This window comes from Myzus persicae, unplaced genomic scaffold (assembly GCF_001856785.1).
Source record: "Myzus persicae strain clone G006 unplaced genomic scaffold, MPER_G0061.0, whole genome shotgun sequence".
In the NCBI taxonomy this organism is placed as follows: Eukaryota; Metazoa; Arthropoda; class Insecta; order Hemiptera; family Aphididae; genus Myzus; species Myzus persicae.
In genome coordinates this window covers 185,225-201,507 of record NW_019104155.1, presented here as the reverse complement: position 1 = coordinate 201,507, position 16,283 = coordinate 185,225, and the positions used below count along the sequence as shown (strand labels likewise).

General features: G+C 32.0%; 1 protein-coding gene across 1 annotated transcript in view; it reads left to right on the top strand.

Moving 5' to 3' along the window:
* LOC111039338 (reversion-inducing cysteine-rich protein with Kazal motifs) overlaps positions 1 to 16,283 on the top strand; it is a 45,851-nt gene that overhangs the window by 16,166 nt on the left and 13,402 nt on the right. Inside the window, exons 3-5 of the mRNA XM_022322810.1 lie at positions 4,927 to 5,007; positions 12,032 to 12,071; positions 14,995 to 15,155. Coding sequence (XP_022178502.1) covers positions 4,927 to 5,007; positions 12,032 to 12,071; positions 14,995 to 15,155 — 282 coding nt within the window. The remainder of the gene's footprint in view (positions 1 to 4,926; positions 5,008 to 12,031; positions 12,072 to 14,994; positions 15,156 to 16,283) is intronic.

Below are 16,283 nucleotides of genomic sequence, written 5' to 3'. Positions count from 1 at the left end.
GGGGGGGGGGGGGGGGGGGGGGGGGGGGGGGGGGGGGGGGGGGGGGGGGGGGGGTGACGAGTGTATCCGAGTTCTGCGCCGATACAATAAAGTATTATAATATGGTGCACCACACGCTGCTATGGGTTACACTAGTTACACAAACGATGATGGTGTCCTCGATTTAAATATTGATCCTTGCTTAACATGTATAGTTAACTCAAGAAAAACGACGAGACTTCATACGTACGTCACGCAGGTACTACTTTAAACGGTAGGATTATAACTGTGTGTGTTACATGAAATTGAATTAATAATATGCTTCGATGTCCAATTCGATATTATTTTTAAAAAAAAAAAGGTCTGATTTGCTGTAGGCACCTACCATACCCACTGCAATATACAGGATTATAGGATAATAGATAGTGTCAAATAGTTACTAGTTGGTCGTGTTCGGCCAAGATGGTACAATTTAAAGAAAATGTTGCTCAACGAGAATTCTGAATGTGTTACAGTCGCATGCATCCCTATTAAATTACAATCTAATTATATTATTGCTCTGACAAAAAATATTAATTATTAACTATCACTGATTTTAGTTTGTTTGTATTAAAATAATTTATATAAGCGTCATGTAACCATAATAATATGGTCCAAAAATTATTTAAAGTGTTAGAATGTTGAATAGTTTGGCAAACGTCGAGCGCGCACATGCCAATTCATTATTTTTAATTCCAGAAAGTGTTAAGTGATTTTATACTTTTAACAAAAATAATAATATTTTGGTGTATTTCAAGAACGGCAAATTGAATTAATAATTGTAATATAATTATTCACTTATTTTAATTAATTCAACACTTATTGAAAAATTCATCAAAATTCCGTCAAACTAAAATCTAAACGTTAAATAACCCACCATGACGAAATTAAAAAATAAAATTATTATTTACATACAGTCATACTACGTGATAAAGGTTCCCTAGTATTCTTATTTTAGATCTGTGGTGTATTAATATACTATATTTTATAGTCGTTTTTAAACCATGTATTATAATTTAAATAAGCGAATAATATTTTCAACAAAAAAGTACGATTTACGACTTTTTAATTGAGGTTAAATTTATAATGGTCCAGTACTAGTCACCGTCTTTACGAGTAACCGTTTAAATGATAAAACATTTTAATGACTTCAATATACTCTAACGGAATCCTTTATCATATTACTAGTTACTACTATATTAATTCTACCACTATTAATTCTAGGTACCTACTCGGCACCTCCTACTACTACTACCACTTCCTATGGGCTATGAGCACAACTACTACTAGTTACTCTGTACGACTGTACTTACTACCAATTTACTAGCACACTGCACACTATACTACCAATGATCATATTATTAATAATAACATTTTCGCAGATGTACGTCACACTCGTCGTAGTGACATGTAAGTACATCTAAATGCCTATAATCCAGGACGTTTAAAATGTCTGACATTTTCGGTCTTCCGTTTTTAAGCCTTATGGAATCGTTCGTTCGAAACACTAAACATTTCATAGATATTTAAAATAGTAAACGAATAAATGCATTTTGTTGTCCTCCTTAAGCCTCTTTATTTCACAACGAGGAAACGCACATAATATTATAGTAGTTTATATTTTATTACGAATTAAAATGTCTCACGGTGTTGTGGGGAAATGCAGTCTATGTAGTACTATATCATCTAGCTGACTAGATATCAATCTGTACCGATTCGGATGAATATACTTAGACCTGGTGTATTCTTCTTATCGTTTGTCGCCCGTCTACAGCCCTGTAACAATGCCATAAATGCCCTTAATGATTGGCCAACCAACTCGCGCTGTTAACGAATTATGGGAAACGGAAGAACAGTGCACAGCGTATAAAACGGATATCGGCGTTGGGTGGTTTACGCGTACAACTAGAAAAATAAATTAAAAACGGACTAACATTGCATTGTACAATATTATTCGACGGGACTTGCATGGGTAACGAACCGAATTCCTCGTTGTTTGTCGGACACGCACACACACAAGCCGATACCGCCGTCGCCGCCGCCGCCCGAATTCGTAATCGGGAGAAAAATAATAGCATTAAAAAAGTGACATTCGTATTATTATAATATATGTATATATTGTATATAATATCTACCGATTGTGTTATTGTTTTTTCTATTATTATTGTTATTATTATCGTAGTCGTTCAAACGCATTTGTCTTTAGTTTTTGTACTATTTTTTTTTTCATTATTCAACACGCCACCCGCCGCATATACATACGATACACGAATAATGTATAATACTCGCGTATACTCCCCTACAGAGAATAGAACGATGAATTATGCATTTTCTAGGTATAGGTAGTCAAGTGTCTGCAGCGGGTATAACGTTACGGAAAAACGAATGTGGGCACTGTTTTAATGAAAATTAAACAATAATTCATAAAATGCGTATGAAAAACCGAGATTATTAAAAATATCGAAAAGAAAATGGAAAAATGAACCGTAGAGGCTTAAAAAATACGAACAAATCGATGATGTAAAAATGCTCTTAATATATATTTTTTAATGCCTAATTCAAACATCTAGTATTGTGGAGACAGCTACGTTTTTCGACAAATTCACAGCTTCAACAATAATATTGTTAAACTATTTCGGTGAGTATAATATAATAAGTATGTGGGTACTAGTATTTCTGTCCGTACGCTCCATGTTCAGACGTGTGACGGGTTAATTGAAACGTCGAAAAGCAAACAGCCCGCGGCGGCGGCGCAGGATATACGGACGTATACTATTATATAGTGACTATTAAATAGTGAACGCCATAAGTGAAAACCAAACGCCCCCACTTAAGATACGATATCCGCTCGTTATACCATCGCGGGGTACAATTTGTGGAGGGGTATAGCCGTATAGGATGTACTTTGACATTACTATTCGTAATACTCAATATTAAATAATTTACCTTTCAACCCCGTAAAATGCAACATGTATTGACCACGACGAAGAAAAAATATCCCGAAGATGAAAAAAAAAATTGGTCTACTTAAATATTTTACGCTTATTGAAAACACACTCAAATGGCACCACTGCAGCTATATGTACAGTCGTATCATGGCATATGAGAGTCATGCCCGATCGCGATAATAATAATATTTTATATATTATAATATATATGCATATTATATAGAATTATACTATTGTTGTGACGTCTTATTCAAGAATATGTCCACGATATTGAACAAAAAACATTTTTCTCGTCGAATGAAAAAAAAAAATATTGTTTTTATAAGTCCACTGTACATGGTGCATAAATGCCTTGTGCGGCTTCTATACTAATTGAATTCTTAAATATATGCCAAACAACCATTTTGTAATTTTAGTCACTTACCGCCACATAATATTCTTCAATGCCCAATGGTATAGTGTTGGCCTATACGCGTTACATCCAAGTAACGTGTAAGGAATAATATTTTATAATATAATAGGTATTTCGTATTTCCATTTCACGAGTAACACGTGACTATAATATACGTCCTTCCATCATTTTTCTGATTATGCTTGTTTATCCGGTAAAATATTTTTGAAGACACAACTCGACATTTCACATGGTATAACATTATTATGTTATAGGTACCCATATGGTTTATGGTAGACACGTACAGAAATATTATGTTGTAAAGGTTTAATCGAACCTGCCGCCTCGCCGCATAGTCCAGAACAGACGGATAAAAAATTATAGGTACTTTATTAGGTATTAAAATTTACGATTCTCGATAAATATTCATTTAAATGAACAATTCGAAAAATATAGGTAATTATATTTTATAACGACCGAATATCAGTTTGTAAAATCGCATTTTTATTACATAAATACATTTGGACGTTTGAAATCTTCAAACTAATTCTTATTGCGTACAAATTATAATGAAACAAAAATAAACATGTTTTTTTTCTCAGAAAACAATATTTCATAATAACATTATACACAAGTATAATATATGCGTTATAATATGTGAAATTCTTTAAGATTTTTAGACCCTCGCTTATAAAATATGTACACGACCATAATATAACCACATGTGACATACATAATTCTCTTGACATAAATTCAGTAATATTTTACTGTTTCAAGATTAAACTAGAGATGTTCATTAATAACGTCCAATATCTCCTGTCAGTTCTGTGTATCAGAAAAACAAATTCAAGCTGTGCGCGCTGTGAGAAATCATATTAAATCTCACCATAAAACTATCAAGTGAAAATAAAATATATATAGTAGCACGAAAAAACATAAACATTTTGATGAATTGCGCATGCGTTAAAAAATATATTTCATATAATTACCTCGTAATTTATGAATTATGATTATTTTAAGTTATATATAATAAGAACACATAAGACATATTTTATTTATTATTTATTTAAAAAATTATTTTGTATGAATAAAATAAAAATTAGAAATATTTTTTATAATTCTCGTTTTAGAAATACAATAAATAAAACACATTTAAACATCAAATGAAATAAACAAGGTACGATTTTTACTAGATATTCAATACATTTTAAAGGAATGTTCATTTTATCTTCATATAAATCAAATACAACTATCGTAAGTTATGATTTTATGAGACAGCTGCCATCGGGATATCAGGAGTATAAATTTATAACTTTATGTTATTTTATGAATTTTATGATAACAATCTACCTATCATAAATTAATATTTTTAATAAGTACCGAATAATCAGGTCTAGCTATCTTTATATTATGATCTTAATAATGTTGATTTATAAAATGTATAAATTAAATTAATAATTTTTAAATGTAGAACAATAAGCATAATATGTATATTAAGATAAAATAGTATCATATTGTTGTTATATATTGTGAAAAAACTGAAAACAGATTTTTATTTTATTTTTTCAGTTGGCTGTTTTACAAGAATACCCAAAAGACAAAATAGCTGGACGGATAACCGATTTTTATAATCACTGTTCCTCAAAAAATGTGAGTATATATTTCTGTGTAGTTTGGTTTTAAATATTAAAAAATACACTAAATATAATTATCAGAATAAGAATTTGCAGAAAACGAAATTTAAATAACAACATTTTTAGAGATTGTTTAATACTATACATGTTTTTTACCTTTACATTTTATTTCAAACAATCATTTAGAAAGTTTTCAAATCCAAAAATTAGAACACAAGTAAAGACATAGAAATATATCATCCGTTTTCTTTGAATAATAATATATTATCATGTAAATAACAAATACATTTCAAAGTGAAAATACTGCAGCGGTGTAGCTTACTTTTATCTGATGTTTCGTCGAGTTTCGGTCGGTGTGCAGCGGGAACGATGACGTCTCCGCATTTAAACCAGTTGTAAACGAATATTGAGATTGGAATAAAGACAAAATAAAAAAAAAAAACCAACAAAAATGGAAAACTGGTTGTTAAAAAAAAAATAATACTAATAATAATAATAATAATACAATTTTGCCTCCGAATTGACGACAACAATATTGTAACAATATCGTCGCGCGATTTAACCGTTCGTGTTTACACATTACACGCCCACGCAGGGACCGTATAAGACCATGTTATATAGGTACCTACTCTACTGTAAATAATATAATATTGGAGTCATTTCGGATAAATCGCGTTCCAGACACACTCGCACGCACAACACGTGTGGGTAATCCGACCCGACTCTTGGGGTGCATACCTCCTACACATGGTCCGTTTAATCCGACACCGGTGTGCGCATATATATATATATATATACACGTATGTATAATCCGCCTGCAGGATCTGGCTCGTTTTCTGAAATGTGTCTTTTTTCCCTCTTCGGCGTCCTTCGTGCGTGTAATGCGCGCATTCTGTATGCGCACACGAAAATAAAATTAATATTATAATATAATAATCAAATTATATGAATGCCTAATCGTAATGATTAACGTTACGCGCCTACCTGCCCCGGAGAATTTAGAAGGTTTATGGTATTATTATTATTATGCAGTATGAGTACACACTGTTCACCAAGCATGTTCACCCCCATTTTTCTTTAATAATGAATTTATTCAAATTTCGAATTTCATAATGTTTAAGCTCACTTGTATAAGAAAAAACGGGAATTTTTATGTAAAACCAGTTTCTGACAAAATCGATTGGTTTTTTTTTGTGCAACTCAAACGCGAATAACAGTAGGTAGATACCTTGAAATTTGTGTTAAAAATATTTTAACGCTTATTTAGTTATTTATAGAAATTTTAAATGTTTGATTTATTTTTTCGTCATATGTTTATACTGCAATTTTTGTCCGATCAAAAAGTTTGAAAATGTTTATAAAAGAATTTAAAAAATATTAAAGATACACAGGCAACATTTTTTTAAGATTAAATTCGGACAAAACTAGATATTTAAAGTAATTTTAAACTATGAATAACATCTTCGTTCAGAATCATTTTTTTGTATGTAATGGTTTACCATTGAAATTAAATTTAACACATCTATTACAGACTACAGTCACTGTGCGTCACGCACTCGACAACATTGGCCACTGCCACTGTATAGCAGAATTTTACCTAATTGCCCACTCTTTTTTCTTTATGTTATTAATCAGATGACTTTTTGAAAATATTAATGTACCTAAATGGAAATTCAATGAAGTTTATAAGTTATTCAGTTTTGTGTGTGCACGATAATAGGTTTAGAGGAAATTGGGGCTATAATTATTTGAAAATGTTAGTAATTAATATTATTTTAACCATCAACATTTTATTGTCTGTAAAAAGTTCCTAGTAATATAATGAATACTAGATCCTATATTACATAATATACCTATTTTTTAGTTTTCATGTACCATTTTGAAGAACTATCATCCTTATTATAATATAATATGCATTTTAATAACTCATAAACAACTGGTTCAATTTTTTATTTAGATACCTACCTGCATCGAAATTTACCGTGAAAATGATCGGTTCTGATTTGAAAAAAATAAGTTTGTATCTCCACTTGTTACATGGTATAAAAACACTAAATAATTGAAAACATGGTCCTTAAATATACTTTTATAAATTATAAAAATCAGAATTTGAATAAATTCTTCAATAGTTAATACTGAAAAAAAATGGGGGTGGAATGCTTGCAGGTGGTAATATCATGTAAAACGGTTTTTTTTATTTCTTCCTCTAGTCCCCCGAACTGGCGACAATGAGCACACACACACATACACACACACACACACACACACACACACACACACACACANCACACACACACACACACACACACACACACACACACACACACACACACACACACACACAGTTACAAACACACACATAAATACATGTATACATAATCGGCGTATATGTATGTATATGTACGCCGGGCATGAGTATACACGACGTGATAAATCGACTCGACTGCCACACACGCGCACCGGGCGCCCGCAATCTTGATGACCACTTATCCTTGTCACCGGTGTCGTGATTTAAAACAACACTATATAGGCTACCTATATCGTAAACACTGCATATACTGGCGTATAAATATATATTAAAATATATGTGCGTCCATACGTATATATCCCGTGTGTATTTTATGCTCATGTTGCCGTCTGGTGCGCACGAGTTATGGTGTATCGGCGAGAGAGTGAGAGTGTGTGTGTGTGTGTGTGTGTGTGTGTGTGTGTGTGTGATATCAACACGAGAAACGACGCGCAACTATCATAAAATTAAAAACCGCGGGAGTCCGTCTGGTTCTCACGACGAGCGCCTCCACGACCGCTGTGATCGTCAGTATTAGGTACATGCTCGTCAAAATATTCCTCGTCAGATGTCCAGTTCATATAGTATTATAACATATTGTGTTATCTATACAGCCATTATCTACCCAATATTAATACATTCAATATACATCAATATCTAAAATCAATATTCGGAAACGCCAATAAATATTTATAGCACATAGATTGTAATGATTAACTCGAAGGAACGTACGTCTGAATAATCACGATTTATTACCGAATGAAAGATTATTTATTTATATAGGTAGGCATATACCACAATGAATGACAAATCGCCGGGAGAAGAACAGGTGAATCGGTATTATTGTTTGATAGACCCTCGAGGAATTTCATAGCTGTGATGCGACTAAAGAGAGGATAAACCAATGCGAGTAGCAATCGGCATAATATATAGTTATGAGGCGCACAAAGTGGCTTAAGCTTAAAGCTAGCATAAACATTGCATGCAGTCGTACACTGGTACGGAGTGGTACAACAATAACTATTATGCCACCGGGTTACAGAATTCGAGGGAAAATGTTTCATTTTTGATTCGTAGCCCACTGGACTAACAAATCCAATAGAACCGTTTTGAGTATTTTTCTGCAATAAGCGTAAATAGTAAATACGTACTATAATATTTCACGACTATATTATTATTATTATTACAGCGAGTAATGAGTATACACCGCCCTGTCAGCTGTCAAGCGGCTTCAATCACGCCGTCGTCTACACCTGCAAACTGCACACAATATAATAATAATATAATGTATTCCGGTATTTTTTTTTTGCTCCAAACATTTCTGCAAATCCGCCAGCGTCCGCGCATCCCGTTACGTTCACTTTTTTTTCCTTTTGCGATTTCTCCGACAGCCGCGAATCAATGGACGAATGCCGCGCTCTCGTATGCCGCTCCGACGCGCTATATCGATGTACAGTAATACAATAATATAATACCATATATTATTATAGCCGGCAGCGATAATGGAACGTATTCGCCATTCACGTCACTATCTCGTCGCTCTTGACGACGACTGATGCAGTTGTGTATGAGTATCGCCCATTATCATTATCATTTGACACACAAACGATGTGCGCCCTACATAATATATTATATTGTATTGCGCTCGCCTATCCCGTCAAACTGCACTGCACTATCGATAAACCATCCGACAGACACTTAACACCGCACCGGGAGGAGATCGCGATCCATACCCACACAGTATGATATAATAATAATATACGTCACGCGAATCACTATACATCATACCTGCGACATCAGTATACAATACCACCGCCGCGGCCGCGTAATACGAAACGCGGTGGTTTATTTGACGCGAAAATTCGTCCGTCGCCATATATATTTTATTGTTACACTGTCGCCGCAGCGTTTTGCAGTCGGCGGTTTGGATCGGAGTTTGATTGTGTTTGGAAAAAAAAAAAAATAATAAACAATAAACGGCGTAGGTGTACCTACTTACGCGTTTCTCTCGCCCATTTCGGAGACGCTACTAAACAGGTAGGTACTATACTCGACGGACAAACGTCGCGGGACATGTAATAAAATTAAGTAGGTACCATGCCGTAAAATAACTCTCAGCGGGACGTTTGGGGTTAGGCCTGCCAGACGCGCGCTTCACGTCGGTCTGGTGCACGTCGTGAGGAGTCCGCGGGGGTGCGGTGGTGCACCTTCTGCAGCGGGGCATGTCGACATCGTAATTCATTAATCTACCTCAAAAAAAGTTTCGTGTCCGTGATAGTAATCTATGGGTCCTTCGGTCCGCGAAAAAAAAAAATACCTTCCCGGGACAGTGGCGATAAATATGTTTGATTTATTGACGAGATACCACTGTACACCAACACCCGTGCACACGGTTAATATGTACCAATGTGAGTAGTATCATGGTTACCTATTCTACCATAGGCAGGGAGGGGGAGACAACATCTATGCCACTGCCAGTGTCTTCAAAACAAACATTTCCGATTTATTGTATTATTATATTATTATCGTGCTATGATGGGTGATATTATAAGATTTTGTAGTAACGATAATACGCAGTAGGTATAATACTATACATTTATACATACCTTATAAGTTATAACCTTCTGTCGTTTCGATGTCTTGAGTTCTGTGTATTTTATAATGTCATACTATGTTTCTCATGTGCCCGGCGAAAACCCACACCAGCGAATCCACGCAATAAAATGTGTGGTCTGAAAGACCCGATTTTTTAAATTTTTAATACCTGTAAGGCTGTAAAACGTGTGTTTTGAAATCTCTCGATGGCCATAATATATAATATGCTCGATGTTATATTATACGACCTTTTTATAAATTATATAAGAGATAAAATAAAAGATATTGTAACGTGTGAATCTTCCAGAATTGTACGCGTAACGGAAATAATATAACGACGACATCCCACCCACCTCCACCCATCACACCATTGAAATGTTCGTTGAGATTGTTGAGAACGTTTATTACAATAGATATATACATAAACATTAAACACAGTTATGTATATAGTACCCACTAAGATGTATAATAAATAATAATGCAGGCGATAATGGATTAAACTAAAATAGTGGGTAGGCACGTGTTTTTTATGGACAATAAATTAAAAGGTGAATATGTATACAATACTCGTAAATACACTTCCGTATTTTATATGATCGCTCAATAACAGTCGATGTGTAGTGTATTATTATTCCGTTTGTACATGATATTCAATTTCGGAGCATTTATTAATATTATTATGTATAAAGTGTGCACAATGGTTGTGTATAGGTACATCGCTAGATACAAACATTTTCAACAAATGTTTCATGATCATATTTTTAAATTGTGTTTTATCACTTGTACACATTTTTATTGTAGCTGCCGGCGTTCTACTTATAATAATGATTCATTTCTTTAAATTTTGTCTCGATTGATTATTGAGTATATTTACTGTTCATTATAGTCACTGACTACTTTACTAAAGATTTTAGGATTAACGGTATACAATTTACTTTTTATATAGTATGACGTTGTACCTCCTATACTAGCCATACTGTATTTATACCTATTATAATTATTATTTATAGATATTCGTTTGTTCAAAACTTATTTGTGTCTATAATACTGCAGGTATTGCGTTGCAATGGTGAAAATGTTTTCAAAGATATTACATAAACGTGTTAAAATATTTATTGTTGTCGTTGAAATAATTTTTTATTATTTATTAACTATACGTACGTGTAAGGCAGTAATAAATTTCACTTGAAAATTAATATTTAATTTAAAAATAAACAAAACAAAGAGAAGAGTAATATTTATAATTATTTGGTATGATATAATATATAATATAATACGATCTAATGAATTCCGTGTAGGATACCCGATCCTTTATTTCGTTTCGGGGTAAACTGCATATATAGCCGTCCTTCGACCCTTAAAAAAAAAATAATAATAATAATAAAAATAAATACAAAAAACAAATCCCAGGACCACTACTGCAGGCAGACGGCTGTTGGTTATCCCAGTGAGTCCGCCACCGTTCGGACATCTGTTATTTATTATTTGTTCGTCATATTCCTGCAAGATATCTCATAATATATGAGTATATGACCCTATCCCACACACTCAGAATAGACAAGTAAATACTGTATAATAATATAAACGAGTAAGCCGATATATTCCCTTCGTGTATTGTAAAAGGTTTACTAACTACCTACATCAGGGTTTCTATTGGTTTGCTCACTCTACAGAGATTGTAATTACATATTTGTATGTTTCTTATACGCCGTAGATAGTAATATAGTATACACGTACGTTAATTTCAAACTCGCGGCGGCGAGCCTTCTCCGATAAGCTCCGATAATGGTCCCAAATACCCTTAAGATAACGTTGTCGAAAATAACACAGCAGCTAGCATATTATACGAACAATTTCGGCAGTACGATATTATAACAGTGCCTGGTTAGTAGTATCTAAATGTTTTATTATAAAAAGAGTTGTGATTTTTAAAAAATGGCAAATTTGTCAAACGAATGAAATTGACGTGTAAAACCGGGTCACCACTCACAAGTCGCCACTGCAGATTTTCATGATCCATAGACGTCATCATTTTATGTTTCTAAATATATAGCGATTTCCAATTGGTACCTAAATCGTATGATGAATATTATGTTATATATTATGAACTATTGTACGTAATTTATATTGATCTTACGTTTGAATTTTTTGTTCTCAGGTACGGCACGTCGAATGGTGTATGTCGTCTTCGGCTCAAGGTAAATTGAACTTATATAATGAGATATTGGGTAATAAATTAAAACAGTGAAAAACGTAGTAACATCGAACATTATGTGCATAAAATCATAATAATATACATATGAACATGCGTTAATCTAACAATAAATATGCAAAACTATGTGATATTTTTCTATGAAGATTATTATTTATTTAAACAAGACGTAGACAAGAAAAACATTAAAACAGTAAAAAAAAAAAAACTCAAAAACTAAATTAATACAAAAATTAATTGCTGTTTTATCCAGATTTTGAATCGTACCTACTTGATTTGCCTAAAGACTATGTGCCACTAAAAGAAAAAACCTGAAATTGTCCTTTATTTATTCATGAATACCTAACTAATATTAAACGCTAAAATGTTTGTGATTAAAATCTATATACGTGCAGTGATAAAACCGGATTTCCTAACGAATTTATGAAGTCGTATAAGTCAAGTCAGGCCTAACTTGTACATAATGTGTAAGATGATTATGGTACACAGCCACACCACACTATCGTGTCCTAAGTATAAGTAATAAATATAAAAATATAATATATGTTATACGTATAATAATAAAGTAAACACTCGACGTCGTACATACCCTCAACGTATAGGTACCTACTTTATCACTTATTGTTAGATGGATTTATATTTGATACACAGCGCATATAAGTATTAGTTTGACATAGGTATTCTTGTGTAAAATTGAAATGATTTTAAGTTTTGAAATAATTTTTCATTATCTATTGTATAATACTTCTGGTAATTGTCGAGCTATAATTGTATAATGCAGAAAGCTCAAAAAAAATTTTTTTTAAATTTATTTCGAATAGTATAAATAATATGAATATTACAATGATATATTTTGACCAAGATGAAATAATAACAGTACAACATTTAGAGGATTCTCGAAAAATATTTATAATGACATATTAATTATTTTTCATGGAAATTTGAATATAACTTTTGACGAAAAACAGACACAGTGGTAAGTAATAACAGGTGAGGATCACTTTGACAAAAAATGGAAACCCCTCCCCCTTAAACTATGATGAAATATATACTATCATATTAAGTAGATGGTAGTTATACGTTGTATATATACATAATGATGTCGTATTTTAGTCATTAGTCGTATCGACATTACATATCTAATTAAATAGGTGGTCGTGAGCGATTATTTTTAAAACCGCAAACATTCGTTAACTATATACTGTTTGCACGGTTGCTCTCGACTGAATGTGGTTGTATGATTGAAGTCATGCATGGGTGGCACCTTACCTTTGTATAAACAAGAATATTATAGTATAATTGAAAAGAGAGCCAAATTTGTTAAAAATATTAATACATTTATGCAAAAATTATAAAAATATAATATAATATATTATGACGATGTTTTAAAAAATGATAATATAACATAAGCGTCGATATACAATTATACCTATAGCACTGCTAAAATAACTCATAATTATAATTGTATTATAATAAATTGAATTAAAAAATATTTATGTTAAATTTAAACATTGTATTAAAAATTAAATATAATACATACGAGTATCTACATTTTTAGCAACTCTAATAATTATGAAAGTTATTACCTTATGTAACATATGTCATATACAAACAAACAAATTACAAATATGTTCAAAACAATTTTCATTGCACAAAATTGCTGTCGTAGCATTCCAAACATATTTTATGGAATTGTTTCAATAATAATATTTTCAAAATAATATTTAATCAATTAAAATACATCGATTAATAAAATGGCAGTTCATATAATATGCAAATTGATAATTATTCTATATGACTACTGAATACTTTCGTTGTATTTGGATTACTTTGTGCACTTTCATATTAATATCTGTATACGAGTCCATTAATATTATAAATTTCATATTCGCACTCAAACAAGTCGCTAGCTTGCAGGTATTAAATTCTTTATTCTTTAAACAGTTTAAACGAATAATGTCTGCAATAATATGGTAGGTGCATATTAGTCATATTACAGGTTATCAGGGTATAGGGGAATACGTATGTTACGTGTTAGATGGATATTGGCGAACAATTAATATGAAACCAATAATTTTATAGCAGTATAATAACCAGGTATATTAAATATCCTTCATTAAATCCTAATCTTCATATCGAAAAATCCTGTTGTAAAGGTGTACAAATGTTAGGTTTCCTAAAACGTATTACCTTCATATGAATACAATTTATGACGTTATGTGCTTTTCTAAAACTCTTTGTTTGAGTATTTGTTGGACCAATTATTGAATATGGGTCAGTGCTCTGGCATTCCTGTACTAAAGAGATTTGCAATCCTGAACAGTTATGGTAAAATGTCCAAAACATACTGATTTTTTACTTAAAAATTAAAATAGATCATCCACCACATGCCTATAATATGACCCTGCCCTCTATAAACTAAATTTAGTCAGTTTAGCCTATCAAAGACTATTATAGTTAATATTGTATTTTTACTAAAACTTCTCTCCGATAAAATAGATTGCTTATTAATACTTAAAAAACTTAATTTTAATATTCCATCTAGGTTTACGGTTTAACTAAAATGTTTTTCCTTAATTTCTGGTCTACTAATAACGAACTCATGGAACCTCTTACCGCCATTTTGTGTATTTCCAATATCAACATCTCTTTCCTTTTGTTTTTAAAATTGTTGTCTTTTGTATTTAAAACTTAACGTGCATCTTAAAAACTGTATTTAAGTAGTCTAAGGATCTTTATTATTTTTTTTTTTTTACGTAAAACTGTTTATTATTAAACAAGGTATATAATACACTTTATGGAAGACTATCTATAGAGTCGTGGGCGCAAGACTGTTTATTGTACATAAATAATGAAATAAATAAATCATGTGTTTGTATCTAACGAACGTTTGATGATGGTGTGCGCAGATACCGAGATAAAGTGGCTGGACGCGGCTAGGAAGTGCTGTGACGTGGCCAGGTCGGACAGCTGCCAACTGTCCTGTTTGGACCAGAACGCCGGGTCCCGGTCAGTGCACAGGGACTGCCAAGACGAAACTGATTTCTTCAATTGCCTGCAACACCAACAGGTAAACCACAGCTCTGTGTTACTACTGCATACTAAAATCACAAGGGTCACATCGTATACGGTTTTTTTTTTTTTTTAACACGAATACCTGCACATTGTGTCGAGTGTTCCAAGCAAATGTCCCGGAACACACACACAAATATATTATAGTGTACGTACATCATTTTCTATGAATATTAAAAAAAACTTTATTCTGACGTAATACATGACAAGAAAATTGGTCTCTTTATTAATAATTAATGATGGTTTTAAGTATACCCATGATAAATATTTAATATTGATAGGTATAAATATTTTAAATTCACAAAATTATTTTAATGCACGTAGAACTACAGGTATCATCATTGCGCATTACTATATGAAACGTTAAGTAAACATTGTTATTTTGTATCTTAAACTTGAAGTTTGATTTCCCTTATTATAGTGCATGTGACGTATTGATTGACATTGAAATGACTTATACAACATTTGCTATAGTTTTCATATAGGGTGACATAAGCTAATAATATTCGAGATAAGCTAAATTAATGCTTCTTAACTAGTTCATACAAATTATTTAAAATGTATAAATAGACTGTACATGTAAATATGTAATGCACTTATGTTTTTATTATTTTCGATGCCATGCGCACTTATGCTTTAAATACATGCAAAGTTCGTTCAAAAAAGTAAATATTGTAAAATATGCAAAAATTGTATAGCCTTAAAATATTTATAAAAGTATATTGCACTAAGAAAATTTTGTTTATTTTAAACATATCGAGTTGATTGCTCTGTGAGTTATAAAACATAAATAGAAACATTTTGAAAGCGTTTTTATAATCACATTTATAACACAATTAATTAACGACTCATAGTTAAAAAAAATAAAAATAAGTTTTTAAAATAGGTAATTTATTAAATCATAATATTGTTAACTAGATTTACGCGTCATATTATAAGTCTTACTGTTTTAATTATCAAATACAATCTAATTGTTATTTTAACATTGATAGGTAGGCACCTAAAGGCTAATATTATGGAACCTTCTGCGGCGAGGCATAGACTGCAGCCTTTCGACATAAATGTAGAGGTATTAATATATTAAATGTCATAGTTACACTTCTAATGTCAGCAGTTCGATGAAACA